Consider the following 18,960-nt stretch of genomic DNA (forward strand, 5'->3'; position numbering starts at 1 on the left):
TTTAATCACTTTTCAAATAAGCAAGCCATTAGGATTAAACATTTACAGCACTTCCCAATCCAATAGACTTCTTAGTCTGTGGCATTTTGTTCTTGCTCTCCTTGACATCGGGTGAATGCTTGTGCTAAAAAAAGGCACAGGAAAGGGCGCCTAATGATGATGAACTTATGTAACACACTTGATGTAACTGTTTGTAAATGCTGGATTTTGGAACATTAATGCATTATTTCACAGCAATACAGTGACATCATCAATATACACTTAATTTATCAAAGTGCCATACATTATTTCTTTTTGTAGCATTTAGCAGTGACAAAAGCGTATCCACATGAGTGGTTGGAAGCTGTGACACCAGGAACTTGCAAACTTGCTGCCTTTAAAATTATTCAAAGATGGGTACGAAGTCTGTGACTATTCAAATTAAGCTGCCATTTTGACACACCAAAGCAATTTTGGTGCAATAAACTGTCTGTTTGTAGCTGAGAGTGGTCAGGTTAGCAATTATAAGTAATCTGTTTAAGATAATAATGGCGAAAATCTACAAAAATCATAAACCTGTTACTATGTACATGCAGAGAAACTCACATTACACAGATATTCACATTCTTACAGTCAGAGTAAGTAAACATAAGACCAAAATCGGCCCCGCAATGACTCCAGTCCAGCCCACTGCATGAGTGAAGGAGGGCATAGATTTTGGACTTTTGAACAATAGCGTTGCTTTATCAAAAAAAGGAAAAAGAATGAATGGTGCTGTTGAAATTAAACCATTTCTTATAGAAAAGGTGAGTTATCCTATAGATTAAATGTAACAGGAAGAGGACTTTCACTGGTCCGGCCCAATTAAGAACAAAGTGGGCTGTATGTGGGCCATGATTTAAAATATGTTTGACACTTCTGGTCCAGCCAGACCCAGAATTGAAACTGAAATGTCTCCACAACCAGTGATGTAGCTGCTGCAGGATAGTGATTGATTGCCTCCTACTAGGTGAAACACTGAATTGCCTTCCAATCAAGAGTATTCACATGAACCTCTGGGTGACCAGTTGGTTGCTTATTTATTTGTGAATGAAAGCAAAAATATTTGAATGCAATCATTGAGCAACCCACAGTTTTTTTCTAGTCACACGGATGTTGATATTTTCATATTCATATTTTTGATCCAGTGTGAATGAGGCTGTCTTTAACGTCCAACTCTAAACACAAAGCAAGAAAAACGCTGATTTATTTTAAATTCACAGTGATACAGCATTATATCGGCTATAAGAATGTTCTTTTGTAATTTGGAAATCAAATTGTAACATTTTTTTATATAAGCTAATGCATTTGTGTGTCAGCTCCTATTTTTTAGTTACAACAGCCTGTAGGAGCAATAATACCTGCTGCTCTCTGATATTGTCATTGCTGACTGTTTGTTAGGATCTCCAAGGTAGCAGGTACATTCATACTGTGTGCATGTGATGTTGACAAGAGTCAAATATCAACGGTGTTGTTGTCTGGGCCTGATATTTCACAACCCAACCGTGGGGATACAGCGGGGAAAACAACAAAGCCATCCAGCTTCAAGTTAATGATTAGCAGTGATTTCTCCAAGGCATGCTCTGCTGGTAAAGGACCACATACAAGTCTGTCATTTCACTGCAGGAGGTGCTTTTGTTGGGGGAGCATCATATGTTATTCATTGCTGTGAAATCTGTTTCAGCTCAGCCAGATAACCCTGCTCAGCTCTCATTACAGTCTACATTTTCACAATATACACACACCACACATATACATACAAACACACACTTGTAAAACGGAATGCATTCTGAAAGGGTTTATAATACCACTGGCCTCTATCATTAGCACAGTATTGAATCTAGAGGGGACTGTCTGTATCTCTGCTGTGCTCTTCACTTTATTTTTAGACAACTCAAATTAGGTCTGAACAAATGATTTGGAGTGTGGTAGAGTTTACTCCCCAAAATATTTTTCTATTATGTAACAGATAGACAAGAAACCAGCTCACAGATGAAACAGCACAGTAATATCACATACAAACACAGTAATGGGGTAGTTTTAATATGGGAATGTATTTAATACATAATGAAAACGTAATGTGTTTATTATTAAATTGATTGATTGATTTTATTTTATTTTATTTTATTTATTTTTTCGAAGGCCTAGGCCCAGTTCTGTTCCTCCAAAGATGGATTCTGCCATTTTTGTGACATGTATTACTGACCTGTCAAAACATTTGGTAAATATATTTATGTTTCCAAAGGTTGAGTTTCCATTTTATGGCACCTGCAAGACAAAATGGCTTGGGACAAGCTAAAGATCATTATGGCTTCTTGATAGTGAATCCCTGTGCAGTGGTTTTTCATCTTGCTCCATCATGAGCTGAAAATTTTAATTTCCCCTTAGTTTAATTAGTAGACAAACATCTGCCAGATTAATTACATTGCCATCAATGAGAATTCACTATGAATTACCAAATGTTAGCATGCACCAGCATAAAGTCAAGTGACACGTGGGCATTGGTGGGCATTGCTTGTTTCACGCTGGTATTTTATCTTTGTGATTATAAGTGTGTCACAATGACTGACAGCTGTTAGTATAAGCAGTCGTTTTTAATCAGATCTGTAATGCCTGTAACTGTATACTGGTGCACCAGCCTTCTTCTATAGTTCCTAGTCACAAGTGATGAAATTTAAGAATGCTAATCATGTAAGCGGTGTAAACATGTAAATCACAATTAGAACTGAGGGAGAGAAAAAAGAAACTCTATAAATTAATTCATTTTATTCGAAAAACACACATCATCAGTTATTACCAGCAATGAAAAACTGAATTTAACAGATTGTCACTTCAAATGTCAGGACATTTTGCACATTGTAGGCTTGTCTGACCTCTTGCCCCTTGGGAGTAGTTACAGATCATAGTGTTGCTGAAGAAGGAGCACACTTCAGTAGTTATTGTTTAACAGTCACAGAGAGCATCTGGCTGGCCCTGCTGTAGGCTGCTTCTTTCCTCCCCAGAGAACAATCAGACAGATGAGCACCATGAGGCTCTTACATGCACAAAGCCAGATGACTCCCAGAGAGACCGAACATGACCACTACACAAATGTTGAATTGTCCAAGCACAAAATCCCCCAGCATTTTTGGTTCAATTAGTGAATGAAAAGCGTCTGTCTAGATAGAATACAATTTATTACAGAACTACAGTTGTCAGGTATCTTCACATGTAGTTTTCACACCTATACACTGTTTCACATCAGTGGGCATTACCCCATAATGTGATGTAAAAAACGTACAAACGTTGGCTTGTAATTCTTACAAATTAATAAAAAAGAATTCATAGTCTTTGCTCAACACTTTCTTGAAGCACCCTTAGCAGCAGTTAGAGCCTCAAGTCTTTTTGAGTGTGATGCTACAAGCTTGACACACCTACTGGCCCACCTTTTTGGGGAGTTTCTCCCATTCTTCTTTTGCAGACCTCTCAAGCTTCATCAGATTTGGCAGGTATCGCTGTGCAGTTATTTTCAGATATCTCCAGAGATGTTCACTCGGGTTCAGCTCAGGGCTATGGCCGGGCCCCTCAAGGACATTCACAAGCTGTATGCTTAGTCCTGTTGGAAGATGAACCTTTACACCAGTCTGAGATCGAGCGTGCTCGGGAGCAGGTTATTATCAAGGATGTTTCTATACATTGCTTCATTGAATGTTTCAATGACACCAACTAGATTTTAATTTCCTAATGATGAAAAACATTCCCACAACATGATGCTGCCACCACCATGCTTTACTGTAGGGCTGGTATAGGCCAGGTGATGACCAGTACCTGGTTTCCTCCAGGCATGACACTTGACAGTCAGACCAAAGAGTTCAATCTTTGTATTATCAGACAAGAGAAATTTATTTTTAGTCGTCTGAGAGTCTAGGTCTGTTTTGACAAACTCCAGATGTGCTGTCGTGTGCATTTTACTGACCACTCTACAATACAGGCCTGAATGGTGCATTTTTTGCATTATTCAACACAGTACAAATATCTATAGCGGTGCTATTAATCCTTATAGGACTGATGGGATACTTTCAGTAATTTATGTACAACTTGTCAGCAATCTACATTATGTGTAGTGGGGTGTTTTCATAATGTTTCATTGCCTTTACTAAATAACGACTTCTATCAATCATTCTCTTTCATTCTCAGGGTAAATGTATTGTTAAATATATAAATGATCATTTTTACAGTTTCTGAGCCAGGAAGCCGTGCAAACAGGTGAGGAAGTCTATGCATAGTGGAGCATATAAAAAAAAAAGACAGCACAAAATCATTAAAAAAAAGGTTTGTTTGATTTGTTGACGTTTGTCTTATTTTGGCTATCCCTGTAAAACACCTCTTAGGCAAACCTCGTATACTGGGCAGATTAACCAGCAGGAATTTCCCTGAAATTCATCTTTCTGTTTAAATATTTCCATTCATGGGCTTTTTGCTCTCCTGTTCCGCTCTTTACTGAGTCACCACTCTGATGGACCTTCTGAAAAGAACAAACAAACAAACAAACAAACAAGCGGATGTAATGCCAGGAAACACTGGCAATGACCTGAGACTCAGATGTTTGGGAAGGGAGGGGGAGTTTCTAGCTGACCTTGTCTTCAACACAAACTGCCCATGAACACAAGCAACCAGATAAGCAGGAAAACGTGGGGCTGTTATTTGAAAAATGATTGCTACGAATTCATCAGCTCCTCGGGTGTAAAGTCATTCTGGAGCAACACAATGATTCACTTTTGGCTATACACTGACATAAACATCTATGGCCAGGCAGTACACTGAAAGCTTACACATCAGACAACTTGTTTAGTTAGTTTGAAGTGTCATCAGCTGTTCAATGTACTCTGCAGCTGTACTCTGCAGCTTAAGTGATTTACAATCAGCACCACATAGCGAAGCCAATTTAACCCTTGGTTAAGGCTTCATGTGGAAACAACAGTGCAATCCAAATTATTAGAATGAAAACCACCCATGGCAACCACTTTTATACATTTATGCTACGCTTTGTAGAGGATACAAGACATATATTACCTACCATGGTATCCATCAACTGCAACAGCAACTTTGCTAGCATGGACAGCAATGACTCACAAACAATGTAGAGGACCTAGAATATCCAACAGAGTGTCCCAACCATAGCTAGCTGTAAGATGACAATGACATTACCACCAAAGTCACAAACTGCAGACCAGTGGTCCCCAAACAATATGCTGGGAGGCAAGCCTAGCTGTGCTGAAGGATTTTGAAGGATGTGTATTGGTACAATATTCAACTGCACAAAATAATAATGAATTAATTTTTAATATTATATCTGTATTTTTATGGGCTCTTTTGTCAATACAGAGTTAAATTTTACACCCTAAAATATTTTTTTCCTAAAAGTATTCACAGTTAATTACCAGATGGTGGGAATTATTACAGCTTGACACGTGAAAGGACCCCATTGTTAGCAACTAGGAAAAAAACTGCAGGTGTCATGCAAGATCCAGATGCTGTACATGTGGTAAGTAACATCATCTAATAATAATAGCAAAAGTAGGTGAATTTCACAACATGTTACGTGCAGACACATGGACAAGAACACAGGTGTCTTTAACATTTTCAGCTGCCTTTTGTTCAAATTGAAAAATTAAACCTGAACACGTAATTATATCAAACGATGAAAAGTTTGGGTATGCCTCTCTGTGAACCTAATTAGAAGAATAAGAAGAATCTCTTTAGCTCCTTGACCTACTTTTTATGCTAATGGAAGCTTCGTGAAGAAAAGATGAAAAGATTTCTTATGAGAATTTCCATCAGGGTATAATTCACTATGAAATAACCAGATATTATTGCCTGCTGGTCATGTTTTTAGTAGGTGAATTTGGACCACAGTGTCATTTTTCATTTTCTCCTTGGCAATGGTAATTGCGAAGGCAGCAATGCAGCAGCTCATGTAGATGCGATAATCTCAATGCGGTCTTTTCATCGCAACAACAAAAACCTACACAGAAGTGAACTGTGAGAAGAGCATGCTGAGTCTAAGATGAGCTTTTGTCATCGACATATGAGGCTGAATGAAACCAAAAGATCTTGACTAGGCTTAAGATGGATAGCCTTTGATGTTAAATGACTTGCAATTTTAGGTTACACGGGGTAAAAAGACCAGCAAGTAATATGGACAGGGCTGTTTGCAGAGGTAAAGTAAGGCCCTGCAACTTAAGTGTCCTAGATTAGCCCCAGGTACATTTCTGACCCAGACACGATTGAGTAAGCTAGAGGTGAGATATGACCTTTGATTTAAAACTCACTCATGAAGGTAAATGTCAGTTCTGGTTTATCAGGACTGCCCTGTGGTGCATTTCCTGGGTGGTATTCAGTATTCTGATTTGACACAATAAATATGAATTGTATTTATTTTTAACACATGCATGCATGGAGACATTTTGTAATTGGAGCAAGTAGAATAATATATGTGCAGACAATATACACTTAATGCATCATTCTAATTTAATTAGTCCTAAAAGTAACATGTAGTATGCCTGTAGCCTCTCTCTTTGTCCCTTCTTGTGCTTTGGTGTGTGCCTGATGGCAGGAGTGGAGACAGGTGCACCACAACCTGAGCACAGTCTCGCCAGCTGCATCCACTTCCTCAATCAGTCCCACTTCCAGCAATCAGCTCTGCCACCACCACTGACTACAACAGACGCTGCTCATGCAATCATACTTGTTGGATTTATATTTTATTATTGTCATTTGTATTGGGAAATATCTAACCATATATACTTAGAGGTTTATAATCGATTGTGTAGTGATAGGATGTGTGATCCTTAGTGGTCAGCAAAGACTGTGCTGGCATCCACACCTACATCCTGGGAGCATGGGAGAGGTCGTACCTTCTTTTATTGTTTTATGGTAGGATAAACAAATCTATGTCTGTTTTAGTCTAAGTGCCTTTTGTTTAGATGAACTGCTGGACTTCCAGACCAGCAGGTTTAGGGAAGTCCTTTATGAGGTCACATCTTGACCCCCCCACACACACACACACACATACATACTTACACAACGCACAGGCAAGGTACTCTTTGTGTGTGTGTACACGTCATATGTTAATGAACCTATGTATATTCATGTAACCTCAATAAAAGAGCAGTGTTACGAGGGAGCGGACAAGAGCAACTGGGGTCAAGCGAAGGACCGGCGTTTGTCCAGTTGGTCTTCCTTGTATACGAGAAACATAAAGAACTTTGCCTGCTTGTGTCTTGCTTGCTGTGTAGTAGAATCGTCTTGAACGTTCCAGCGAATAGGTTTATGCTACAAACCTAACAATACTCATGGCTTTCTTTTTCTGACTGGGGTAGACAAAGTTGGCTTTACTCCCATTTTTGTTCCCTGTGACCAGAGCTGCGTTAACCTCTACTCATAGACATTCTGGCTCATCAGCCTCAGCTCTTATGCTACAATCGCACTAGAGAAAACTGTAGTTGGAGTTTATGTCATGACTGGAATTATTATGACTTTGTGCAATTTCTGATCTTGTTGCCTTTCAAATCATTGGTTCCAAGATGGGAACCAGGTATCACAGTCATGTGCTGTCTTCAATGCATCAAGACAGTAATAAAACAGCAATATGACAGTTAGTCTAAAGGCAGTCTGAATTGGGTCAAGTTGTCAATTACATGTGATCTGTTTGTGATACTGATTAAACTTCACATTTCTGTTGCCTTCTACATGCACAGAAAGTCAAATCCTGAGTACAGCCAGGATCTCATATATTTGAACCTGAAATTTAGAAAGTCATTTACAAATAGAGATGTAGTTGCCGCAATTTAACATCAAAACCTCATAGGTGCTCAGCATCACTGATTTTTACAACCAGTTGAGTCAAGTCTTCTATTGCAAAGATGCACATTTCAGACGAGTTGCACTCATCAGCACAGACTGACTCGAATGTATTGTAACATGTAGGCAATCAGTCTGCACCAAATCGCAACAGCAGTTGCCTCAAAGCTTACTATATTGTAAGGTAAAGACACTACAACAAGAATTAAACAGGAGTTATTTCAAACCCTTGTGACGGTCAGTCTGAGTCAGACAGAGATTGTTAGAAGATAGTTTGAGATTGAAAGTGGATCAGCATGCATCACTCTCAATCTCTGTGCAACTTCTTGCAACTGGGTGCTGAGTGCAAATTATTCAGTGCAGTTACTGGGCAAACACCATTTTTTTTCTAGTCACAAGGAGATTACTATCCTATTTTTACTCTAGTGTGAGTAACCTTTTAAAAAACATTATAACCGCACATTAATTCATTATTCATTCATCCTTTTTACTTTGCCTTTGTTTGATAGCTGTAAAAAAAACACCTCAGAAATTAATGATTAAATAAATTATTTTAATTAATAGGATTTTTTTCTGTTCAAACCTGAGAAATTGAATGTAATCAGTTGAATCCATAATCTTAACATTAAAATATATATAGCAAAGAAAACGTTACAATTCCTTAAGAAAGAGGCTATGCAATGTGGAAGGCATGGTACACACTGAGTAAGTTGACAATTTTGCAGTTTTTATTCAATCAAAGATAAAAAAATAATAATAATTCTGCAATTTAAATTAAAATGATTAAATAAAAACCCCATACATGAACATAGCAGAGACAATGTGATACTATCATGTGGTATATCTAGTGGTTATACTTGGATCCTTCCAAGCTCACTTTCCCTCAGTCTGTCCTCCTGCTTCTCAGCCCAACATCAACCTAATCTCAGCCCCAGGTTCCAGTAGTAACTGTAGCCTTAGCTCCTGGTCACAGACCAAAAGGCTGCAACTAGACTGGGCTTTATACTGGTCTGTAGACTGGTCTTAATTTTGCTCATAGTATACATCAGAGTTTTTACGAAAAAAACCCAAAAACATTTTACCAACAAAAGGGGGCATACCCCGAGCCCAACTCAAGTCTAACCTATAATGAAACCAAAAACATCTCTTAATCCTGTCCCATTCAAGTCTCTGTGGGATGCATCTACTTGACATGTAGCTCCATTTCTCAGGGAGGTTCATATCAGATTTCGTGGAAGGTTAAAAATAGTTTCTAGTTACATGGTAAGTTACTAAATAGCTGTAACAACTATAAACTAGAAAATCCAGAACTCTTTCAAGAAATCCTATCCTAACAAACAAAAACCAGACTGTAATAAAAGTTTTAAAAATTCTCTTTATATTTTTCTCATTTTGATTGAGGACCGAGGCATGAATCTTGAAAATGTTTAATTCTTTGGTTGTCTCTTGTCATAACACAGCCAAATGATAAGTACTGTTCTGAATAAAGATTTTGTCTCCAAAGTAACGAGACTGTCTTATTTGTTGAGGCAGAGTGTGCTGTTGAGGAAAAGGAAACAAAGCAACATGTTTTGAAAAGATTCTGTTGCGATATTGTGCATCCACTGAATAGCTCTGCTCTGCTTGAAATGGAGATTTGACCTACTGTCAGCTATTTGCCTCTCACTGAATCCCAGGTGTAAATAATAGCACATCATTCTTATAGAATATGCATAAATAGCACATCATATCCATTTTGACTACTAACTTTTACACCATTTAAATGCCACATGAATAGATATAAGCTAGGCAGTTATACCTCAAGACTACATGCCATAAAATAGCACACAAAAAGTAAAAAAGAAACAAATGCTCAATACAATATCAAATGACTTGCATTTGATATTGTACTGAGCATGATGAATGCATGTTATTCTTACACCATTACAATACACCTGGTAAATCATGATATCATAATATAGTAGCTGAAATCAATTCAAAGCCTACAGATGGCATAAACAGTGAAGAGAAGTGATAACCTCCTCTGAGATTGCTCTGAAGCAGAAATGTTCAGTCATTTACTCTGTGTTTTTATTAAGCTAAAGCCCCCCCAGATATATCAAATGACCTTTTGTGCGATCAAAGAACTCTCTTAAATCACTTGTAAACTAACACTCTTTCTAAGTCTGACTACTGGGTAAAGACACCCAGGGGCTTTCTGAGAAAAGTGTCTGTGCAGTCTCCATTCTGTGAGCATTAGTGGGTTTTTTTATTTTTATTTTTTATCTGACAGGAAGTCTGAGCTGTAGCAGTTTAACAACAGGAAAAAATGACCAGCACTTTATAAAGAATATGTGGTGCTGTTGTGAAACAAAGGAACGAAGCTCGAGGGCATTGCTAGCTGACAGATGATCCAAACTCATGGTTAAATTCAATTCACCAAAAGAGTTTCAGGGAAATCAGATGTTAACGCCTTCTCTCTCAGCTTTATCTCAGCATCACATCTGTGCTTTATTTATAACACTGGAAACTATTGTATGAAACATTAACATGTTCTGGTGAATATTATTCTCCTGACCTGAATTATAGCCATTAAAATGCCTCAGTTTTCTGCTGTAAAAAGCAACAGAAAACTGAGGCAAAAACATTGTAACTGCTCGGAGCACTTTCTTGCTTTTTTTGTCAGAAGCACATAGTAGTTAAATCCTTGTTTGGCTGGAACAGTTGTGTAATAGTCATCACAATTAGCTAGAAACCTTTCATAATAATTTTCAGTATCAAGTACTAGCATCACCCAGCTCCAAGGACAGTGACTACCCAACTTCCAAAAATGGCCTTTGGTCAGTCATAGTCATATTTCACACCGTCTCCTACATTGTCTCATTTCCGGCTTTGTCACCAGGATTGATAAGAGCTGTGCTGACATCACCGTGACTGTATGAGTAGGTGAGTGGGTAGCCGGGTTCCCCCAGGCTTCTCAGGCAAACCTTTGTTCTTTGATGGCACCAAATGGCGCAGTTAAATCCTCCCCAGCAAAATTAGTCCCCTCAGTATCAGCTGACTTAACCTAATCAGTGCTGCCTGGCCCTGGCACACTGTGAATGTTTTTGCTAAAATGTGTTTGTATCAAAGGCAGCGTGGTTTGCACTACTTCCTTTTTAGGGATATTCTTGGACTAAAATGTCTTATGGGTCATTTGTATTGTGCCAAACAGATAGTCCAGATAGTGCTTTTCCAGATATCAGGTTTCAACTGAAAGCACTGCCTTACTGTAAGAAAAGGAGCATCATTTAAAGTTAAGAAAATGCAGATTATTGTTGGCAGGCAATTTTCAATCGCTGAGCCACATTACGCCTTTGCATCTGAGGGTCATCATTCATGTAAGACCAAAAGGTCACTTAAAAAAAAATACAAATTGATTTTGTATAAAGCTGCCAGCTGGGAAACCATGGGTCCTGACATTTATGTACAGGGTGGGCCATTTATATGGATACACCGTAATAACATGGGAATGGTTGGTGATATTAAAGTCCTGTTTGTGGCACATTAGTATATGTGAGGGGGCAAACTCCTCAAGATGGGTGGTGACCATGGTGGCCATTTAGAAGTCGGCCATCTTGGATTACGTTACATTGAAACCAAGTGTTAAGGTTCACATAATTGAGGAAGGAGAGTACAAACAACCAGGTCCAGAAGATCTTGGTCAAACAATTGATTTTAATGAATACACGCGTGGGAAGACCACTGTACGCAGACAGCACTTGATCTTCGACTTAATCAAAGCATACACAGATTTTTATAGCATCAGGGTTTGAATTAACGACGCCCCTTCATACGTCACAGACAGAATATATACACACGTCAAATCAAAACCACAATGACTTTTAACACAGTTTAAAAGAACGTTGTCTTCGTCTCGTCTGGAACACGAGCCCCACATCCTGCCAGACGCTGTTCCTCTTTCCAGAGACAAACATGACCAACTTCTCACCTATAAATGAGTCTAACTAATGTGTTTGTGTGTGTATGTGTTGACCTTACATGCCCTCTCATCTCACCCGTTGCACTTCTGACCTTTTACCAGACCAGAGGCTCATCCTTATGTGTAATAACCTAACTGAAACTACATGTACTATGTTGAATAAATGTTTTAATCAAGAACCTCTACTAAGAGCTTAGTAAAAGAATATAAAAGTATAACAGACAATTTGAATAACCTAGTAATTCAAATAGCCTCGTCTAACCTGCTCCTCAGAATAACTTAGACTCTGCTTTCACTTCTGCTTTCTCTTCTGCAAACTCTTCTGCAAACTCTCTGCAACTTCCTGTCAACTGCTGCACTTGGTCTTTCTAAAAGACACACACTGTTTAAACCTCTGAATACAATATCAATGCTGCAGATTCTATTATTAATGCAAGGGTAATGATGATGATTATTTAACAATAGCAGTAAAATAATTTCCCTGCTCCACACAAGCACACCATTGTTTTTCTTGTGACATTACCAATAAGTTTGATGTGTCACATGGCACTCTTCCTATTGAAAAAACAAAAGTTGTATCCAAGATGGCCGACTTCTAAATGGCCACCATGGTCACCACCCATCTTGAGGAGTTTGCCCCCTCACATGTACTAATGTGCCACAAACAGGACTTTAATATCACCAACCATTCCCATGTTATTACGGTGTATCCATATAAATGGCCCACCCTGTACATACTGTTTTGACATGTACCACCCGCCTAAAAGTTTTCAAAGACTAAACACACCCACATATGGCAACAGCACTCCCCAATGGCAGTGGCTGCCCCACGGCCGGGCAGTGTACCCTGCTCCACTGTTCAGGAGTACAACAAAGAGCCCAAGTCACTGAGTCAGCCAGCAGACTCCCCCCGGGACCTATCGCACAGGATGCAAAGGTTCAAACCCAGTGCCAGACATCACAGGACAACTGCACAGGTCCCATGTGTTTGCCCTGAACAGAGTGATCAGTGTATAGTCCTGCTGATGTTCAGTAGTTCATAGCTATGTATCACTGTACTGCTTTTGCTAATAACTACAGTTTTTAACTCTTTCAAAAAATGTCACATGAATTAATAGTTGGTGTTGTTCAGAGAAGGAATTGTAGAATTATTAATTAGTTGTCAGGTTAACCTCATGTATGTCATGTCTTGATGCTGTACCTTAATTTATCAGTTCATTCTAAGCATGTAACAGCTTAATAGGTCTAATAAGATTCCAGGCTGATATGTGATTCCTTGTTAAACAGTAAAAAAAACGAAAAAAACCAAAAAACACTTGGAAGCTGAATATCCTTCTTTGTATAATGGTTTTTATTTGAAGTGGTTTAAAATACTGTTATGGTGAATCTAGCTGTTTCTTGGGAATTCACAAGTGACAATCACCACAGTGGGGTTTTTAATCCTAGGGGGAGGGATGTTACCAGCAGAGGCTATTGCATTTATCACACTGCCCTTGTGGGTACTCAGTTCCTTGAAACGCCCATGGCTGTAACCTTACATAAGTAGCACATTACAAAGTTCCAACTGTCAGGAGGAAACCCAGATTCTAATATTTGTTCTATTGGTTCTAGTTATAACACCAGTTATGTGCCTGTCCTTTTTTTTTTTTACTGTAATATGAATATGACAAACAAATCCCAGATAAGCAACTCCCAGCTTGCCATATGGGAAACGGTCTAGCTTCAGCTTTATTGTGTCCTGCAGTTGGCAGTACATCCACCCTGCTTTCAGGAAAATATAATTAAACAGAGTGAATATCACATTTCCTTCCCATAATGCCCAGGAATGAACACCTTTATCTGCCTCATAAAGAGTGTAAAGTGTGATTGTGTTTGCACCTAGAGGGCACTGAATCAGGGAAAAAAACAAAGGAGGTGTCGAGAATCAATTTGACAACACAAAATTTTAAAAGGACAAATGCCAGTTGAACATTTTACTGTCAAATTAAACCCAGTGATGTGCAAAAGAGTTTCTGTGATGCTGGCAGTCACCTGTGCAGTGCCATGCTTATTATTATTATTATTATTATTATTATTATTATTATTATTATTATTATTATTATTATTATTATTATCATTGCATTTAGCAACTTGTTTTATTTCAAAGTCTGTTATATAGTGGACTCAGTGTTGGGGAGTAACGGAATACATGTACCGCCGTTACGTATTTAAAAAGGCGAGTGGAAAAGGACGAGTTGTCATCAAGCAAAAACGGGAGCTGGAAGCATGTAAATATAACAATAACCACTGCAGCCAAGAAGAGTGCCTGACGAGCCCAGTTGTAAGTCAGCTATTAAGACTCGACTGTACACTGTGTTCGTGTTTTCCTCCGAAAACAATAAGTTTCGTTGGAGCAGCCTTTCAACGCCTCTCTCTGTCTCTTGCAAGCAAAGTTGACCCAGACAACAAAGTAAAGCTATTTTTCGGCTATGAGCCCAACACGGATCCCGCCGTATCAGAGGTCCCTTTACTCCGGGTTCGGAGCCGCGGACCTTCAGTAACAGTAATAAATCACAGCAATAGTACATTCAGCATGATAATATATTAAGTAATCCAAAGTATTCAGAATACGTTACTCTCATTGAGTAACGTAACGGAATACATTACAGAATACATTTTGGGGCATGTATTCTGTAATCTGTAATGGAATACATTTTAAAAGTAACCTTCCCAACACTGAGTGGACCTGATGTTTAGTCTGATGGAGTTTACAACAGAGCTGTATATCAAGAACACATGCAGTATGAAGTGATCAGATTTGATTATTATTTATTTTTTAATCTTCTGCTTGTGAGAGATTTCTTGCTGGGATTCTGCTTTCACTGAACTTGGGTATGTTTAGTGTAGGTATAGTGTGTTGTTTTTCTTTGCATTCTTTTTTCCTTTTTCTGTTCTGTTTTTTAGTCTTTGTGGAACAAACTCACATGAATGTCAGTGGCAATCTGCCCTAATGACTCTTTAGGGAAGAGCCACAGCTCGCAAGGATGTGATAAGACCTATGAGAGACCCACAAAAATAAAAAGCTTTTTTCATTTGACCTTGAAGCCTGTTGTATTATATGAACTGTCATGTTAAAATGTATGTTCCCTTGCCCAAGACTATTTTAAAGGCTGTCAATAAAAACTAATTTCACAAGCACCAGTGCTCTCTTAGCACTAAATAAATCCATGAGCTCACCACCACCAACACCAGATGTGTTTTTTCTACTTGAACACTGATGTTTTTTGTTTTGTTTTGTTTTGTTTTGTTGGGATTGTTCATGGAAGAGGCAGAGTGGTTTGTTTTGGTTGTGGCTGGTTAAGGGAAATACAAGAAAAACAAAGTGGAGAATATCAGTAGCATTTATCTTCTGACAGTAATTTCCCAGCCTTGTCCTTGCATATACTCTCTCTCTCCCTCTCTCTCTCCCTCTTTGTGATTGGCTGAGGTGGCTGATGACACATCACAAGCAGGGGCGGTTGAACTATAAAGCCTCTGTACTCACTCTCTTCAGATACAGACAATCTCGCTCCATACTGAGCTTTACTGAACAGTAATTTGAGCACCACAAAACCGAAACACCACCCCTACCAGCTCCAACCTGCTGCTATGTGTAAAGGACTAGCATCACTGCCTACCTGCTGCTTGGAAAGGTATATTAAGCTTCTTGCAAACACTGATGTTTGGGGATTTGGATTAGATTATAGAGAACAGCTTTTTCTTTATCACTGTACATTTGCATGTGAGCATCTGAGAAGCTAAAATACAATGTAAGTTTTAGTTTGTGCAAATCTAGATGGCTTGTCAATGGGTATGCCATCAAGGTCTTGGTGAAAAATGTAAATAATCTGTTTTCTCTTTGTCTTAGGGCCAAGGAGCTGAAGGCAAGGCTGGGAAGTGTTTTGCAGATCCCCAACTGGAATCTATCCTGTTGCAAAATAGGGAAAAATAAGTAAGGCTCATATACACAATATAATACTGCAGGGTGCATTTATTGCCATTGTGTGTTTGGTCAAAATTCCAGTTTGAATCTAATTTGAAACTAATGCTTCATTTGTTTTCAGGCCAACCCTGGAGGAATGCCTAAGGTGGAAAGAGTCCTTTGAAAAACTTCTTTCCAGCAAATGTAAGTAAAGTGTCAGTTTGTTTCTTTTATTGTTCTGTGCCATTTTCACAAAAACAAAAGTGCATTCAAATGTGGGTAAATTGTGTGGATGCACACACATACACATTCATCCACTCTGGGTCCATTATGTGCAACGAGTAATCACATTTCCTCTATTTCTGCAGATGGACTGTATGCCTTCACAGCCTTCCTTATGTCTGAGTTCAGCGAGGAGAACATTGCGTTCTACTTTGCCTGTGAGGAATACAAACATATCAAGTGTCCTGCCAAGCTAGCTACTAAGGCTAAGAAGATCTATGATGAATTTATCGGCAGCGAAGCTCCCCGGGAGGTATGTAAATGCCAAATCTCAAAGAAGACGTAGCCATAAGTGGTCAAAAAGAGACTCAACCTAATATCTTGTGTCCTTTTTTTGTAGATTAATATTGACCACGAAACCCGTGACATCACCAAAGCCAATATGCTGGCCCCCACACATTCTTGTTTCGACATGGCCCAGCACAAGATCTACATGCTCATGGCCAAAGACTGCTATCCACGCTTTCTCCGCTCTCCAGCCTACAGAGATCTGGTGTGCCAAGCCAAGCCAAGCAACAAGGCCAGAAATCTGCCCCAACAGGAGAAGAAGGCTTGAAATCTGTCGATGAGCCTAAAAGGGATTTGTTAGCGATCGCCTTAAGATTTGAGAATGGAAGGGAAGTCTGGCACAAGGTGCTTCATCGTGAAGCATGTGCTAATAATGGTACAGATGCTGAGTGCTACATGAGAGCAGCTGTGGATGGGCCTATAGCGTAGTAGCCATCACTTTGAAGATGGCAACAGAATGGGAAAAAAAAAAGGAAAATGAAGGAAAGCTGAAGGCTGATGCCTGAAAATGGACTGCTGTCGATACAGCTAGAGTTTGGAAAGCAAAGTAAAGAAAGAGTTCTACTAAACAGACTGAGTGACAATCAAGCAAGAGGCCAGCACATTTGGAAAATGCACTTTTCTTAGCCATTAGGCAAACTTTTGTAGTTGTGACGTGCAATGTCTGTCAAACTTGTTCACTGTATGTATTTGTATGGGCATGTGGGGTCCTTTATGATTTTTATGTATTTACCTGTATGTATATATTGCATTTTTAATCAAATATGGAAAATAATGTGCAGTTTAATTTATACTATAATATTTATATGACTGTTTTTTTTCTACATACCAAATAAATTAAATTATTTGAAAAACTGTGACTATTTCCTAAGTGTGTTTTTCTTACTGAACAAAATCATGGTTTAAAATTACTTCTATAAGATTATTTATATTCAAATTATATTTGCTAAGCAACAGCACGATGGGAAAAAAATCACCCATTGTAAAAGCTGATGGGTACTTTAAGTGTCTTATTTAGTCTAGTGACATAGACGAGTCATCAAATGTCAATATGTGGTCAGGCACAGTTTGCTCATAGTTGTGCAAATACCCAGAGTATGGATGTTTAATCATTCATATTATCTGGTAACAATGATATATTTTCCCTCTGTCATGACGAACTCTGCAGCTAATGTTGTGCACAACTGTTATTCACCTAGGAAACTGCTCTGCTCTAAAATGTATCATAAAGAACTCAGACAATGACAGTACCCCCCTGCTTCTAGCTTTTGTCCCATAGTGTGTAAATGGGAATGAGCTTTCTAGCAAATAGGAAGCTCAAGAGATGATGACAGCATTAACGCAACAGCAGGAGCTGTAAAAGTTTATTATTACCATAGACACTGTTTGCACCCAACATCAACATCAGGAAGTAAATGACAACGAAGCTGCTACCAGTTTAGAGCGCAACCACTGCTGCCTGTTAACCAAATAAACAGAAGCTGCAGGAAAAAGAGCTGCAATGCCATCCAGAGTCTGCAGTAGTTAGGTAATAATGACTCTGGTTATGATGGTGGTTATATAATTTGTTCTCATTAAAATGATAAATACTGTCGTTATGATTGCTTTGGTACGGTCCACTGTACAAAATGTGTCTGAATGTCTAGTTTGTGTATTCATATGTCATCAGTGCAGAGTGGAGCCATTATTAGGTGGACAACAGCTGGTCCACAGACCTGATCCATATGAATATAGCATAATGCCGCCCCCTTCTCCATAGTAATCCTTTGACATTTCTATCTAGCTCTAAGCATAGCAATGACCATCTGTAAAACTGGTTAGGGGGGTTTGTACGTTTTGGCATGTTGTGAACAGTGCAGTGGACATCCAGAAGTATATCTTCAGTTATCAAGGCAGAAATAAGCTTGAATTAATGGCCTTAGTTGAAAATACCCCAAAACAACATTTGTATGGATATAATATGTAAGGATATACATATTAGTAAGAAACTAAGTACATTTTATTTATATGGTGCACTTAAAGCCAAAGTGTTTTAGAAACCCATTTATTCCATTTAGTTTTATTAGAAAAGATTTGATGGACCTTCACTAGCAGGATTCAAAGTAATCGGTTTACCTCTGCATCATTAACAAGCTTATCTTTTTAGGCTACATATAGCTTTTATTGATATTATATAAAAAATTGTCTGAAACAACAACTGGTTGATGTATAAGACTAATCAAATAAGCTTCTTTGAAAGCAAAGATGGATATTGGTTTTAATTTTTGGTTTGAAGTTACGGGGAATTATGCTAATATTATAGAGAAACCATTGTTGTTTCCTGATTTCTTAGTTTTATGCACATTTGTCACACATGTGTTTCAGATCATTCAATAATATTTTGTAAAAGATTAAGCAAGCAAGACAAATACAGTTTTAATATGCCGATCTTGTTTATTAAGGAAAAAGATATCTAAACTTATCTGGCCCTGTGTGAGAAAAGTAATGGCCTAATATGTTCAACTGCTCTTAAAATAATCGCTAACGCCTTGTTAAATTGTGAATGAAGATTTTTTGGCGAGTTCAGCTAAGTTCAGTTCACTAGCCTTAATCAGGCCTGATTACTGCCAGACCTGTTGAATCAAGAAAT

At 38.5% G+C, this 18,960-nt stretch overlaps 1 protein-coding gene across 1 annotated transcript; it reads left to right on the plus strand.

Moving 5' to 3' along the window:
- Nucleotides 1–15,337: 15,337 nt before the first annotated feature.
- rgs16 (regulator of G protein signaling 16) lies at nt 15,338–17,191 on the plus strand. The gene is made up of 5 exons (XM_026147081.2): nt 15,338–15,492; nt 15,708–15,791; nt 15,904–15,965; nt 16,130–16,296; nt 16,384–17,191. The coding sequence occupies exons 1-5, from the start codon at nt 15,449–15,451 to the stop codon at nt 16,597–16,599; spliced, it is 573 nt and encodes a 190-aa protein (XP_026002866.1). The 5' UTR covers nt 15,338–15,448; the 3' UTR covers nt 16,600–17,191.
- The last annotated feature ends 1,769 nt before the right edge of the window (nt 17,192–18,960 follow it).

The sequence above is a fragment of the Astatotilapia calliptera genome, chromosome 17 (genome assembly GCF_964374335.1).
Source record: "Astatotilapia calliptera chromosome 17, fAstCal68.1, whole genome shotgun sequence".
In the NCBI taxonomy this organism is placed as follows: domain Eukaryota; kingdom Metazoa; phylum Chordata; class Actinopteri; order Cichliformes; family Cichlidae; genus Astatotilapia; species Astatotilapia calliptera.

Bases quoted from the DNA above. Each gene is read 5' to 3' on its own strand.
- rgs16 (XM_026147081.2), top strand. From the start codon at position 15,449: ATGTGTAAAGGACTAGCATCACTGCCTACCTGCTGCTTGGAAAG. The intron at 15,493-15,707 runs GTATATTAAGCT...TCTTTGTCTTAG, and splicing joins CCTACCTGCTGCTTGGAAAG to GGCCAAGGAGCTGAAGGCAA. The intron at 15,966-16,129 runs GTAAGTAAAGTG...CTATTTCTGCAG, and splicing joins AAAACTTCTTTCCAGCAAAT to ATGGACTGTATGCCTTCACA.